The sequence below is a fragment of the Crinia signifera genome, chromosome 1, assembly GCF_055691185.1.
Source record: "Crinia signifera chromosome 1, ASM5569118v1, whole genome shotgun sequence".
NCBI lineage: Eukaryota > Metazoa > Chordata > Amphibia > Anura > Myobatrachidae > Crinia > Crinia signifera.
Window position 1 is genome coordinate 229,503,512 of NC_139217.1, and position 15,126 is coordinate 229,518,637.

General features: G+C 45.0%; 1 protein-coding gene across 1 annotated transcript in view; it reads left to right on the plus strand.

Annotated features, from left to right (window-relative positions):
- PTPRS (protein tyrosine phosphatase receptor type S) overlaps nt 1-15,126 on the plus strand; it is a 366,190-nt gene that overhangs the window by 315,950 nt on the left and 35,114 nt on the right. Inside the window, exons 25-27 of the mRNA XM_083179390.1 lie at nt 1,408-1,505; nt 5,862-5,985; nt 7,760-7,935. Of these exons, the coding sequence (XP_083035516.1) occupies nt 1,408-1,505; nt 5,862-5,985; nt 7,760-7,935 (398 nt within the window). The remainder of the gene's footprint in view (nt 1-1,407; nt 1,506-5,861; nt 5,986-7,759; nt 7,936-15,126) is intronic.

A 15,126-nucleotide genomic window follows, 5' to 3' on the forward strand; every position in this document is an offset into this window, starting at 1 on the left:
TATGTCAAGAAACAACCAGAGTAATAATCATACCTAGAAGTTATGCAAAGCAATTAAAATTCATTTTAAGGATGGAGAACTGCTTTCAGCGTGATTTTCGCCATGATTCAAGGTTTTGCATTCAACATCTTTTAAAGGCGAACTGGAATGTGATCTTTTAAAATAAAGGGTTTTTTTTGTTTTGTTTTTTGGTGTAAAAAAATCTGTAATATTATTCTGCTATTTTTATTTATTTATGAATATATATTTAATTTAGATTTTTTTTTTTACACATTTGCCAGCAGGGGGCAGGGAGCTGCTCATTAAATATTCACTGCACACTGGTCCTGCTCATTACATATGCAGGAGCGGGACCAGTGCGGCGGCTCCCTACCTGCGTCCCCTGCCAGCTCTCCCGGGGGGAAGCTTTTGCTGCCTGTGTCCCCGGGAGCCCTCCTTCTTCCCCACACATTCTGTGGCAGGCAGGGAGGCTTCCATCTCCCTGTCTGCCGCTGTCCTCCGGCTCCTTGGGCACTAGCCGCAGGGGTTAAAAAATCACCTTCAGGGGAAGTGAGCCCCTGAGGCGTTGAATAGGGTAAGCGGGAGGGCTGGCAGCGAATGCTCCAGCCCTTCGGAACCCTGCGAATGTGCAGTGAATCCTAAACAGGATTCGCTACACATCGCTAGAACTGTCATTGAATACTGCCCTTTGACTGCCAAGCAATCATTTACTTGCACATATTTAGTGCCAGTTACATATCATGTCTCCAGATGTGCCCACCTGCAGTGCACATTTTACTTTTAACAACAACAAAAAAATTCTATGTATCTAATTAGTCAAAAAGGTTGGGGTCCCAGTGGTTCTGTACCAAGGGCCTGATTTAGGCACATTTGGTTTGCAGATGGACAAAACCATGTGCACTGCAGGTGGGGTGGGGGGGGGGGGGGGTGAGGGTGTAATATGTGCAGAGAGAGTTAGGTTTGGGTGAGTTTTTTCTGTGCATTTCATTCCGGTGTCCTAAAAATCCACAAAATTACAAATACATTTTGAAATATTTGTACTATTCTTTGTAGCCATTTTAGCTTCAATATCTGATCCCTTTCACAAGCTCATTGCATACTTCTATTCATTGCACTTATACCGTAAGTCATCTCACTTGTTTTCTTTGCTGCTTTAGCTAGTACTTTTTAATATGTGCTATTGACCCCCAGCCTGTATATGCTGAATATGGAGCTATAATGGAAATCATAGATCTCATTTATCTTTAATTACTGTATTTCAGGATATAATTTCGAGCCCTGATGTGATCTGGTCTAACCTCTATCCTTTCATTGCAGCTCTCACATTTTAAAAAAAACCTTTCTTTAAGTTCTGTTTGGTTACATTAATCAAATGTTCCTATTAGCTTATGGTTTTTCTTCATGTAGGTATGCTTAATCATCCACCAATACCCATCGGTGAACTTTCTGAACACACAGAACACCTCAAGGCCAACGATAACCTAAAGTTATCTCAGGAATATGAGGTAAGTAGTGAAAACCATACACCTGTATGTGATTCATTAAGTAAATCTTATCAAGGGATTTTTAAGAATCTGACAGGAGCAATTTTTCTGAATAATCTGTTCTTTTTATTATTACTATTATTATTATTAATAATAATAATAATAATAATAATAATATCATCTGTTGCAGCGGTTCTCCAACTGTGGGTCCTGATCTTCTCAGTATGGGGTTGTGACTATGTTGCTAACCATCAGGCTGATGACTTTACTAATCTCAGTCAATGATTCAAGGAGTCTAAACAATTTGTAGAATTGTCTGTTATTTAGACTTCCCATCACTCTGGGCCTTATTCTGATCAGTACGGCCGGATCCGAATATGCGGCCAGGACCGTGCGTGCGAAACCCCGCCTTCCATACGGATCGCCAACTCCGTCCGTACGCGGTAAGAAGCTGGCCGAACGGACCGCACGTGTATTTTTCATGGAATATGCCTCCTCCATCTCAGGGAACCTCCCCCATCATTCGATGGTCGCAGACCATTGAATGCAGGACCGAGTGGTCCACCAGCTCCCGCAACCTCAGACCACACGGGCATTTCTCCGTGCAAAAGCAGGGATCTGGGCGGGCAGCTGACATCCGGCAATGTCATATGTCCGCCCCCTACATGTGCGTCACGGCCGCATTACCATACGTACGCCCAGCGTTTGCATGGGAACGCTCATGAAACGCGGGGCGTATGCATATGGTAATGAGCCCAAATAGCCCTTCACGCCCCTCTCCACCCCCTGTTCGGAGTGTTCACATTTCATGCGGGATTTGGCCGTACGCCCCGCTCGCACATGCGCAGAGACGCCTCTGCACATGCGCAGACACAAACCATCGGCGGCACGAACGCACGCGGATATTACCGCACCAACCAGAATAAGGGCCTCTGTGCCTCCACAATGCTGCCATGTATGTGCTGTCTGCTGACTACACATGTGATGTGATGACCTTCTGCAGTGCAACTTGCTGGGGTCCTGTAATTATTTTTATTGTCTGATGGGGTCTGAGAGCAAAATATTTTGAGGACTCCTGATCTATTGGAAACATGCAGTGTCATCATGTTTCAAGTCACCATCATACACATCATACAACAGGATGAACAAACATATCTACATATTGTATGTCAGTATTTTAGCCACCAACATAATGTGTGTATCTGGTCAAAAGGCTTTTATATGGTATTTTGGCCTGATTCAGAGATGTACAGTACGCTAACCCAATGTTAGCGCACATCTACAATGGTTGGATGACTAACCATGTGCAGGTTGTTTACTGCACATGTGCAGCCCTCCATCTGCAAGTCTTCTCACAGAATCTCTGTCACAACATGATTGATACAAGTGCAAGTTTTCTGGAAGTGGCGAGGGCAGGTTCTGTGTGGCTGCACACAGAGTTCCAGGCTTTGCAAGCTGCCAGCTTAGTAAGCCTTGCAAACCAAGCCCATGATCGTGTTGGTGATCCGAGCTAGATTCTACGAACACTGCATTCATATCACAAATGAAATGCAGGACGTGTCTATTTTAATATAGACACCACCTGCTGCATTTGCATTGTGTTTGTTTTTTAATATGTTTATTTTTATTGTTCTACATACATATTTGTCACGTTAAATAAAATTAAACACATGGCATTTTAAATGCCACATATTATAGTGCTCTAATCAAGTTTTCTTTTAATATAAAATCTCAATGATCATATTGGCCTGTAATGACGCTATAAAATCTGCTTGAACAAAAAGGCGGGATGCGGCACTCCAAGCTCGTATTAATTCCGTACTAATTGCTCTAACAAGTGGAGAGTGACTAAACTTGTGCGCTAAGCTGCTCAGGTACACCTCTAAACAATGTAACACCTTACATCCATACAATAGCAAAACTACAAAATTAGAGTGTTCCTAGGTGCTGATTTGATGTTCTGTAATAATCATTCCTCATGCATCTTCCTCAAAGGATAAAACCCACCAAAAAGGAAAAAAAGACATGCAATAGAAGTACTATTGGTTTCTTTGCAATTCTCAGGATTCTTAAATTTATCAGGGATGTCAGGCCCCGTACCGTTGAAGTTGGTGTACAATTTTGTAGACCAAATTCAATTGTACTCTGATTAGTGTTTTGGTGCTATTTGACGAGATTTGAGAATAATATCACCTATTGTTGCATGGGTGATTAAAGGTGATTAAATCCATGTATTTAGCTACAGTTTATTTGAATCCAGAGTCTACAAATAGAGGAACTCAAACATAGCAAATGCAATCCAGAAAGGGTAAATCTACTTTTAGGATTGTCCCAGCACATCTAAAATTCTATAGACTATTGGCAATATCTGACATTAGGAAAAAACTGAATTTGTATGTACAGTATTAATGACTGATTCAGTCAATTAAAGACTTAGGGCTTAATTCAGACCTGATAGCTGGGCTGCTCATTTTCGGAGACCTGCGATTAGGTATAAGCCGCCCGCCAGAGTAAAATCCTGCAAACAGGGCCTGCGGAAATATTGCAGACCTGCAATTAGCTGCAAGTCCATTCGCAAGCTGCTCACCATCTAATGATTTGTCCAGTATGTGCAGTCTGTGTAGAGCTACTCTGCGGACTTACTCTGTGGCTGCAATAAAATTAGTTGTATCGGGGGTGGAGTGGATGACACAACTTTCTATCTAATTGCAGGCCGCATTTTCGCTGGCACTACCTGAAAACAGCCAGTTACCACCCCCCAAACACCAGCTTCCTGTCAATCAACTTGCATACAGCTAGTGAAAAAAAGTAGCAGGACTTTGTAGCAGGACTGCCTCACGCATGCATTCTACAGGCTGTAAACATTACGCAGTCTATTGATAAAGCCATGCCTGTGAACTGGAAGGAGTCCAATCAGGTCTGAATTAGGTCCTAAAGGTGGCCATACATGGGTCGATGGGGGTACAATGCGATGCGCACTCCCACGCACATCCCATCGCACAGCTCAAAAAGTATCTGCTGCACAAAGCCAGCCCCAGGCTCCACTTTTTGAACTAGGTCCCAATCGCATTGTACGCAAATCGCATGTGATTTGCATGCAATGCGATCGGGGCCAAAACGCATGCAAACATCGCACCGTGTATGGGTACCTTTAAGTTGTACCTGTGGAACCTCACAGATGAAGTCAGAGTGTTTCCAGTTATTAGATCTACAGGGGGAAATTTACTAAGAATACAAATACGATTGTTCGTATTCGTATTCTTAACAAGGTGATTCATTGCGTTGCGCTCTTCACACCGTCGTGAGGGGCTGCGCCCCCTTAATTTGTGAATGTTTGTATTGTGAGAAATATGGTTAGAATTGTATGAAAGATGGCCTGTATTGCAACATGAGTTAAACGTGAAATGTGTTAAATAGAGAGCATATGATTTGGAAGGGGTGTGTATTGTTTTGTTAAATTAAAAAGCGGTTACAGAGTAAGATGTACATTGATAGTGTGGAGGGTACAGTGACATTTGTGGGTGTGGGGTGTGTGTGTGTGCGTGTTGTTTAGGTGTGTGTGTGCAATAGTATAGTAGGGTGTTTTTGAGTCAGCGGCTCCCCACTGGCGGAGGTCACGACACAGGAAAACAGGAGGCTGGGTAGTGATAGGGGTGTGTGGGCATAAGGGGGACTAAAGAGGAGGGTGGGGGACACTGTGCAGCTTCTGCCAGTGGGTGAGGGTCCAGCGTGGCAGCACAGGAGTACAGGATGGTGGCCCTGAGTCAGTGTCTCCTCCTACTGGGTGAGAGTTAGTGTGCGTGAGAGCAGGAGGCTGGGCTATGAGACATGATAGGGGAATGTGGGCAACACAGCATCAGCGACTCCCCAATGGTGGAAGTTACGTTTCAGGAGAGCAGGAAGCTGGGTAGTGATAGGGGTGTGTGGGCATACGGGGGACTAAAGAGGGTGGGGGACACTGTGCAGCTTCTGCCAGTGGGTGAGAGTCCAGCGTGGCAGCACAGGAGTACAGGACGGTGGCCCTGAGTCAGGGTCTCCTCCTACTGGGTGAGAGTTAGTGTGCGTGAGAGCAGGAGGCTGGGCTATGAGGCATGATAGGGGTATGTGGGCAACACAGCGTCAGTGACTCCCCAGTGGTGGAAGTTACGGTTCAGGAGATCAGGAAGCTGGGTTGTGATAGGCATGTGTGGGCATACGAGGGACTAAAGAGGGTGGGGGATACTGTGCAGCTTCTGCCAGTGGGTGAGGGTCCAGCATGGCAGCACAGGACGGTGGCCCTGAGTCAGCATCTCCTCCTACTGGGTGGGAGTTAGGGTGCAAAAATTTCTGATTTTTTTTTTTAATTTACCAGTTGATCTAAACATTGTTTTCTTCCAGTCCATTGATCCAGGACAGCAGTTCACTTGGGAGCATTCCAACCTTGAAGTCAACAAACCCAAAAATCGCTACGCTAATGTAATTGCCTATGATCACTCTCGGGTTATCCTCCTGCCTGTTGAAGGTACTGAAATGCATATTTATAAAAAATTTTATTGCATTTGTAAAAAGTATATATTTTTAATATTATGTCAACATATTTACTTGTAAAATATGTTAGATTGGGTGGTCAGAGTGGCCAATTCAATTAGCAGCGATGTGCCACTGCAAATCCTTGAAATATTTGTCTGACTGCACATAAATGATCAATTATGGTAGGCTCGCATCACTACTTTTCCTGCACACTGCTATTTGGTGAAATGATAAAGTATCAGTGTTGCAATGTCAAATCACAACCACAATTCTGACTGAATTGACTCCTGAGTATTCCAAATGTAAATGTAGATGTTTAAGCCTTCATCCCCAGCTTATTTCTCTGGAATATTTGTTGTTTATGGAAAGATGCAATCAACATTACTGCCAAACAGGAGAAAAACTAACTTGTGTAGCTTCACGGTGTCACTTCCCTGCAGATTGTATGCAAAGCGCATGTGATATTTCCATACGATTTGCATGCAATGTGCATATAATTCGACCCACATCCCCACTATCCATGTCAGCCCGTAGCGTGGCGAGCGCAGTGTGCGCCGCAAGGGGACGCACACTGCATACTCCCGACCTGTTCTGATGCACTGGCATACTCCCGACCTGTTCATACACCCACTATACATGTCGGCATGGAGTTGATTTTATAAAGTGAGGCGGGCGCAGCGAGCCACTGAGCCCGAAGCATGGCGAGCGTCCGCTTAAAATGAGCCCGAAGCGTGGTGAGCGGACGCAGATTACACATCAAGTAATCCATGTCCCCTTGTAGGGCTCGCTGCGCTCGCCACACTTTATAAAATCAACTCCGCGCTGACATGGATAGTGGGGGTATGAACAGGTCGCCAAGCTTGGATATGGTATGCCATCACAACCAGTGGTTAACTGTAGGTTCAGCAATCACATGGAGAGAGCTGTCATTCACAAACTGCTGGAGCTGCTAATTCACAGATTTGTGTGTTCTATCACTTAATTACAATGTTATGATAGCATACTATATCTGTATTGCGCAAGGAAAACATCAATTATGGATTGGAATTTCATTGCTTTTTTTATATTGAGTGATAGAGCTCTGTGGGTTAATGCAATTTCAGACCACATATGAGAAGCCTTAATGGGACAAATGAAACTATGGGGGGTATTCAATCCCGGGTCCCGACTGTCGATTCGTCCTGACAGCCATAAACCTGGCCTGTTTTAGTTTTGCTGAACAGCATATCGCCAGATGGGATTCAATGCCCCACCTGGTGATCGGTGAAAAGGGGGCGTGTGCGCGTAAACAGCAATGTATTGTTGAGATTCAGCCGCAATCACAACAATTAATGTCCGTTATTATCAAAATGGGCCCCACAGCTTTTAAAGTCGGGCCCGTCCTGTCGATCTACCTCTTCAAGACAGCTTTGAATAGGCGTCCGCCGCTATTTCCCCATTGAAAATAAGTTTTCTTTCTCTATGGAAAATCTATCTATCTTATCTAATCTATTCTATATGTGTCTATCTATTTATATCTATTTTAGCTACATTTCTATATATTTGTTTTGTACAGTGACTTGTGGTTTATGCTGTAGTTGTAAAATGTGGTGTATGTTACTCTTTGACAATTTTCCCCTTTTCAATTGTGAGATTACTTCGACTAGGTTACTGAGTATTAAAATTTGCATTTCGTTCATTGGTTCCAAACACCCTTCCCAGGATTACTATTGTTTTCTTTAAATTATTTCTAGAAATACGGTAATAAGTCTTTCCATTTACTACAGGAATTCTTGGCAGTGACTATATTAATGCCAACTATATTGATGGGTACCGTAAACAAAACGCATACATTGCAACTCAGGGACCCCTTCCTGATACCTTTGGAGACTTTTGGCGCATGGTATGGGAGCAGCGTTCTGCCACCATTGTTATGATGACAAGACTGGAAGAAAAGTCTCGGGTGAGTAGCTCTACATGTGAACAGTAGCATTAGAGCACATTTTATTTAAATGATCTCAAAAGTATATTCTGTTATTTAATATTTACTTTTAAAAGACTCATAATCTATATTTTTTCCACAGTTAACCACCCTAAACTCATTGGCTAGGTAATCTCTAGTATATTGAAACAGGTGTTCTTTGGAATGAGCATACTGTAAAAGTGGTTTTGACTGATTTGTCTCTTACATTTAAGTATTTTAAAAACAATCTTTAGAGATTAATTTGTGATAAATTAAACAAACTGTATTTACTGTATTTACTGTATTAGAGTAGTGGCATGGGGTAGGAGTTGTGGACGTGAATGGCTGCACGCTACTTCCGGGTTCTGTGCTCAACAAGCTTTCTAAAATAAACTAAATAAACTCCATGCCAGCGTGGATAGTTCATACCCCCACTATCCACATTGGCATGGAGTTGTTTCTAGATAGCGTGGCAAGCGTATCGAGCCACCGAGCCCGTAGCGTGTGTCCCCCCCTCCCCTTTGCTACATGAAGTGGGCACATTGCAATGACCCAGAAATCCCTAGAGCAACCCTGGATCAGTGCCATGCTGGGTAACTGCACCTATGGAAGACCATGCTGCAATGATTAATAATAAACAAAATGGCACATCTTGTGAAAGACCACAGCTGCCCCCCCCCCCCCACACTCTTTTTTTTAAGTGAACTTCATAGAGGGTGTCATAAAAAAAAGATATCCTAATGATTCATTGTAGGTAGTGGGATAAGGGGCAATCACAGTCCAAATTGACCATGCATTCTGCATTGGGTATGTGCACCCTCCCTCCTTCCCTCCAACCAGTGACATCAGTCACCCAGCTGTCACCTTGATGTACTTGCTCTCACAGAAAATCCTCCACCTGGGTCCGCACTCAAGGATCTCTTCGTCTATCAACATCTGCAGCTTGGCTATCTTCCAGCCCTCTTATGCGTCACTTCTTCATATGGCAGCAGCGACGACTGAGGGCAGACAGCTGAGCCCGGACCTGTCTGCCTCAGTGTATGTAACAGTGGCCCTTATTCTGATCGGTGCGGATATTCCCGCATTCTTACGGAGCGGTCCGCACGCCACGGTGTTTTGCCGCGTGCGGCCATCGTCCGTAGAAACGCCCACGTGTCCTCCGCATTCGGACGGACTCACTCTTTAAGAACAGGGCGTGTTTACGGACGACATACAAACCATGCGTGTGCGGGAGAAACACTCCGATTCTGCACGGTATTACAGAGTAGTACAGAGTATGCTCGGGAATACCGCATCCGAACGGGAGCCAAGCGGTGCTACCGCCCGTAAGCGGAGTATTTACGCCAAACAACCCACTATGATGTATATTCTGCAATACATCACATGACCCACTTATTCAATTACCTATCCTCATAAAAAAATGCTTCTTTGGAATTGGAATCAATTAGATGCCAATATATCCTTACAAGCATGCCTAACACATGCATTGCACACATTAACCCTTACAGCAAATCAAGTGCAATGGTTTGTATTAGACCCTGTGTAAAAGATTATAAACAATCTACACATATACTGTTTAATGGGCAAAGAAAACCAACAACTTTCAACTTGCATAAATAGTTTATTATGCTGAACAAATAAATAGAAAAAAATAATCAAACATTTTAAAGTAGGAGATCGCGCAGGTCCTGCAGGTCTGCGATGAGCAAGCGCAAATGGTGGCCCATCCGCAGCAGGGCCCCACGAATTCCCTCATCTGCCGGCGTTGTGGCATCTGTGGGCATGTCAAAGGGGCAAAAATTAGTCATGATATTCATGCATACATTTCACATACTGCTACATACATTGCAGAAATGCTAGGTGACATGTCTGTGTATATATATATATATATATATATATATATATATATATATATATATATATATATATATATATATATATATCTATGTAGAGAGATAGAGACACACATAGATAAATAGATATGACACATACATATATACATACATGCAAACTTATTTGCTACATACTGTGTTTTTTGCCCTCTAGCCTTTACTCTGCAGAAGACATAACAGTCATAGTGTTTCTTCTCAGTCACAACCCACCCATGACTAACCAATGACAAGCATGTCATGGCCTCCGTCAATAAGAACTTGTCACAATCTCCTCAGTCTAAGTTCAGTGATGGTTCGTGCCATGGGAGTTATGCAAATGTCAGGAATGCACAGTACACATCCTCAAAATCATCATTCAGTCTAAACCAACCTACAAATCTGTGAGGGCAAAAAAACAATCTGAACTACAGGGGGTGTTTAGGTAGAGTAGGCTCCTGGGACACTGGCAACTTGTGACTCCATTCCAAGGTAGGCCGGGCCCTACTCCATTTATAGCATACATCCTATAGTTTATAAATAACATTCACCAACAATATAGATTCCACTATTTGATGGGTCATAATCAACGCTTGCAGCAGGTGAATTTAATCCACAAATGATCCACTCATCCCTTTACTCCAGGATCCTGTTTAACTACAACGGTTATGTGGCAGTCAAAATGGAGCTCCAAGCCATCCCCCAAACCAGTGTAATTCAGAGGTGTCCTGGATGAAAGGGATGCCTTGGACACCCCATCTAACCCGTACCTGTATCTGTAGCTACCCACTTTGGGGTCTGTATTAATAGTATTGGAACAAAATTTTTAATCACCAGTGCTACATAACAAATACCACTACAACTACTTCATGAATGATGCATTATGTAAACATACCGATCTGATGGGACTCCGGGGCCTGACACGCCTCCTCCCCCTCGGATTCCGACACCTCTGGGGCAACCGTGGCCTCCTCAGCCCCCTCCTCCGCCAGCTCCTCCGCCACCGTCACCTCGTCCACCTCCTCCGCCACAACCACCTCCTCCACCACCACCACCTCCTCCACCTCCTCCTCCGCCACCAACACCACCTCCTCTGCCACCAACTCCTCTTCCACCTCCTCCACCACCACCGCCTCAGGCACCTCCTCCTCCTCCACCACCTCCTCCACCATCTCCTCCACCTCCTCCACCATCTCCTCCACCATCTCCTCCACTTGCTCCTCCAACATTTCCTCCTCCTCCTCCACTTCCTCCTCCTCCACCCTTGCCGCCACCTCCTCCTCCGGCTCTTGGCCCTCCTCCTCGGCCAGGGCTGCCTCGGCCTCTTCACGGGCCTGTCGGGCTCGGGCTCGTGCTGTGTGGTAGAAAAAAAAATCATGGTCAATGTCGGGTCATTGGGGCACATGTATTAATCCATAACAAGACATACATGGAAGGGTGATAATGATGGCAAACGATGCTGGAAAGTAGCTCCTTACTGTTAATGGACTCCAAAATGTGACATTTCAATTATTATGTGATTGTTAGTAATTTGTTCAAACATTACAACCCTGGCATTTATCAATGTGTAACACATATTAGATCTGGCACATTGTATGCATCAGAATCATCAATGCTATGTCATTACATATAAAAGCCACATGACTGCATGTTAACCAGGAAGAAGCACACATAACAGTCTATGGACTTTTAAACCCATGGACACCCACTTATCATGAGACACATTTTATTGTTTCTAGATGCTATGTTGTAAGTGCGAAATTTCATAGCTAAAATACTCACACTCAGCTATTTCGCCCCTAATTTGCTGTAACAGCTGGGGCTGGCGCCTGCGGAGGTCCGACCACCGCCTCTCGAGCTGGCCGATCGTCCTCCGCACCCGAGTGCGGGCGTAAATCCGGCGGCCTGCCGCAGCATAGGCCCTCCGCTTATGGCGGTTACTGATAAAGGGCCCCGCACGGCCCAGCCTTGTCTCCATGACGGAGACAAGAACCCTCAGCTCCGCAGCCGAAAACGGGTCTGCCCTTTGTGTCGCCGCCATGTTAACAATGGCATCAATCAACCAATCAGGTGGTGGCATTGGTTTATCACAGTTATTTGTGTTAATAACTTTATTGTTCATCTTTACATGAACAGCGTCTCTGCGCCAACACAAATGGTGACAAATTCGCATGCCTTCAAAACAGTAGTGCTGATGTATGGCAATGAACAAATCTGATATATATAAAACACAGTGTGTATGCACTTAGCAAATCCAATGACGCCTCGCTCCGCCAAGCAACGCGTGCTATAGCTTAGCAACGCATAGCTGTAGTTAGCATTACTTACTCTATGCATCTATGTGTATGCGTACATTTATGTTTAAAAGACACATACACATACTTGCAGGTATCCTGAGTCCAGCATTATACACCAGCCCTGCCTGCCTGCCTGCCTGCCTGCCTGCCTGCCTGCCTGGGTGCCTGGCTGCCTGCCTGCTCCTTGAAATTTTTAAACATGTTAATAAATTCAAATATCATATATATAGATATATATATATATATCTGCAAACAAATCATACATCAACACAGGAAAAAATCCACAACACATTAGAGAATAAATCAATGTACTCACCAGTCATCAGGGATAGTATCAACTACAATAATGAAGATATAACAAACACATAAGATCCCTTGTACAAGGTATAATAATGAGCACCTATATTGAACTTCCCCCAAAACTAAGCACATATGATAAATATCTACTATTTCTTTGCCATTAGGAGGGCAGGCTGCCTAATTTTCGTTTTGTAACACTGACAACTAACACACTGTACTTATTTGAAGGGGTGATTTTTACTAAAATTGGTGTGTTCTGTCAACTAGATAAAATGTACCTGAAGTATCTTTGCGCCACAGAGTCCCGCAGCTGGTATCCCCTCCGGCATTCAGGGGCGCGGGATGGGCGCATGGGCGGATCTTGCGGCTCAGATGGTACCTCCCACTCATCAAAGGGTATCTCACGCCGCACAGCAATGTTGTGGAAAAATATACACAGGCCCACGATCCTCGACACCATTTGAGGCGCATATTGTAAGTCACCACCAGTGCGGTGGAGCACTCTAAATCGACCCTTTAAAAGGCCAATTGAGCGCTCCACCACTTGCCTGGTGGCAACATGCGCCCGATTGAATGCCTCCTGTGGGCCCGGTGCTGGGTAGCTGTACGGCGTAAGTAGCCAGGGCGTACATGGGTAACCGGAGTCACCCAGAACCCACGCATCACGGCCTTCCAGCTCTTGTAGTCTTTGCCATATCCCGGTTTGTCGGATGACATGAGAGTCATGGGCACTTCCGGGAAACTTCGAGTTGAAGGCGAGAATCTCCATGGATGGGCCACATACCACCATCACGTTCAGTGAGTGGAACAATTTGCGGTTCCTATATATCTTCTCACTTCGAGATGGAGGCACAAATGGTACATGGGTGCCATCCACAGCCCCTATCACATTAGGGAAGCCAGCAATTTGATGGAAGGCCTGCTGGCTTCTGCGCAGGGTCTCGGTGGCAAATGTCATGGCCATGAAGTGCCCCTTGCGCCTGAACATGGCCGACGTCACACGCCTCAGGATTCGGCAGAAGGCCGGCTGAGATATTCCAGCAAGTACTGCCACTACTTGTTGGAATGATCCTGAGGCGCAGAAATGCAACACCGCCAGCAGCTGTGTGTGAGGCGGAATTGCTGTCGTGATCCCGTGTAGAGGTTCCAGATCACTCTCAATTAACGAGAGCAGATCCAGAATTACATGTGGCGGTAACCGGTACCTAGTAAGTACCTCATCATCGGGCATAGCAAACAGAGTCACCCGTGTGCGATAGATTCTAGCACGTCCTGGCCTCCTTGGGCGACGAGTGGGGAGAGCCGCAAGTGCCCTTAGCCTCCTCTCCATGTAGCGCATCATTGCTTCAGCAACCTATAAAGAAATGAACATAAATACTGATGCACCTATGCACATAATGGCCATATCCGACTACAAATAGATTTGTAGGCTTCAATACGTACAATAGATGGCCGCCCCGTGAAATCCCGCAGATCCATTTGACTCTATAATGATGTAACAATAATATGAACTCAATACACACCGTCCTAAACACACAGATAAAGGTGTCAGCATTTTTTGCCGACATCATGTACTATGAGACATTTCATCTATTGCTGGGACATGTTGTCCTGCAATAGATGAACCCACACAGGTTTAAGACCTGTGAGTGAAATAGTGAACATGTGACATGTTGCAATAATGCGACACGCACTTTGCTGGCCCAACAATCTGTAGGCAGTGAGGCAATGGTGCATACATTCATACACTTACATTGTTAATGGATATCATATCTACAAGGAGCATGGAAGAGCTTACCTTAGACCCTGACAAGTCCAGATCTGGAGACAAATGATTCTAGCAGCCAGTCACTATTTATAGGCCTCTCACATGTGTGGTCTATAACAGTAGAGATGAGTATTGCATGACTTGTGGCCTGGATTATCTAAGGGATTGGGCTACTTTTAGCTTGCAAACAAACTCCACAATACCACAGTAGTCATGAATCAAATGTCATGTCATGCTAGCAAATAGCATGTGTATTGTGCAATAGTCACAGGTGTATCAGAAGATTCTATGCAATGTTAGCATTGGTGACCAGTATTTCATGTCGAACTTTCGCCAGGTTTTACACAATGGAATTTCCACCACCGTATGCGGCGCGAAAAAACAGCGACGTACGCTCACGCACGGAACGCAGCTGCCGCTGATGTCCGCCAAACAGGATACACAAACAGTATATAAAGGTGTATTAGAAGGTGACAATGTTGTTGCTAACATGTCTGGATCACAACCAGAGGTGGACCCAGAGCTGCAGCACCTTTTTGACCATCTGGACTCCAGCACCACCTATGTGCCACTGCACATGCAGGCAGTGGGTAATGAGGAGGCTGCTGGCCCTTCTACAGCAGGGCAACCTGCACCTGACCATTCTACAGCAGGGCAACCTGCACCTGGCCCTTCTGCAGCAGGCCAACCTGCAGCTGGCTCATATGCACCATCAGCAGAATTGTTTGGAACACAACCGGGGACTTCACAAGGTAGTACCATGGCCAGCACTTCAAGTGCAGCGACACGTGACAGGGGGCGTGACCATGGACGTGGCAAGGGGAGAGCCAGGGCAACAGAGGAACCACCAAAAAAAAATAAGGCATATGAAGCACAGGAGCTTGCCATCCTGGTTCCCCGAGCACGTGATTGGATTGAGTGTCCATCGGAGAAGCTGACACACACACGCAGATGGAAG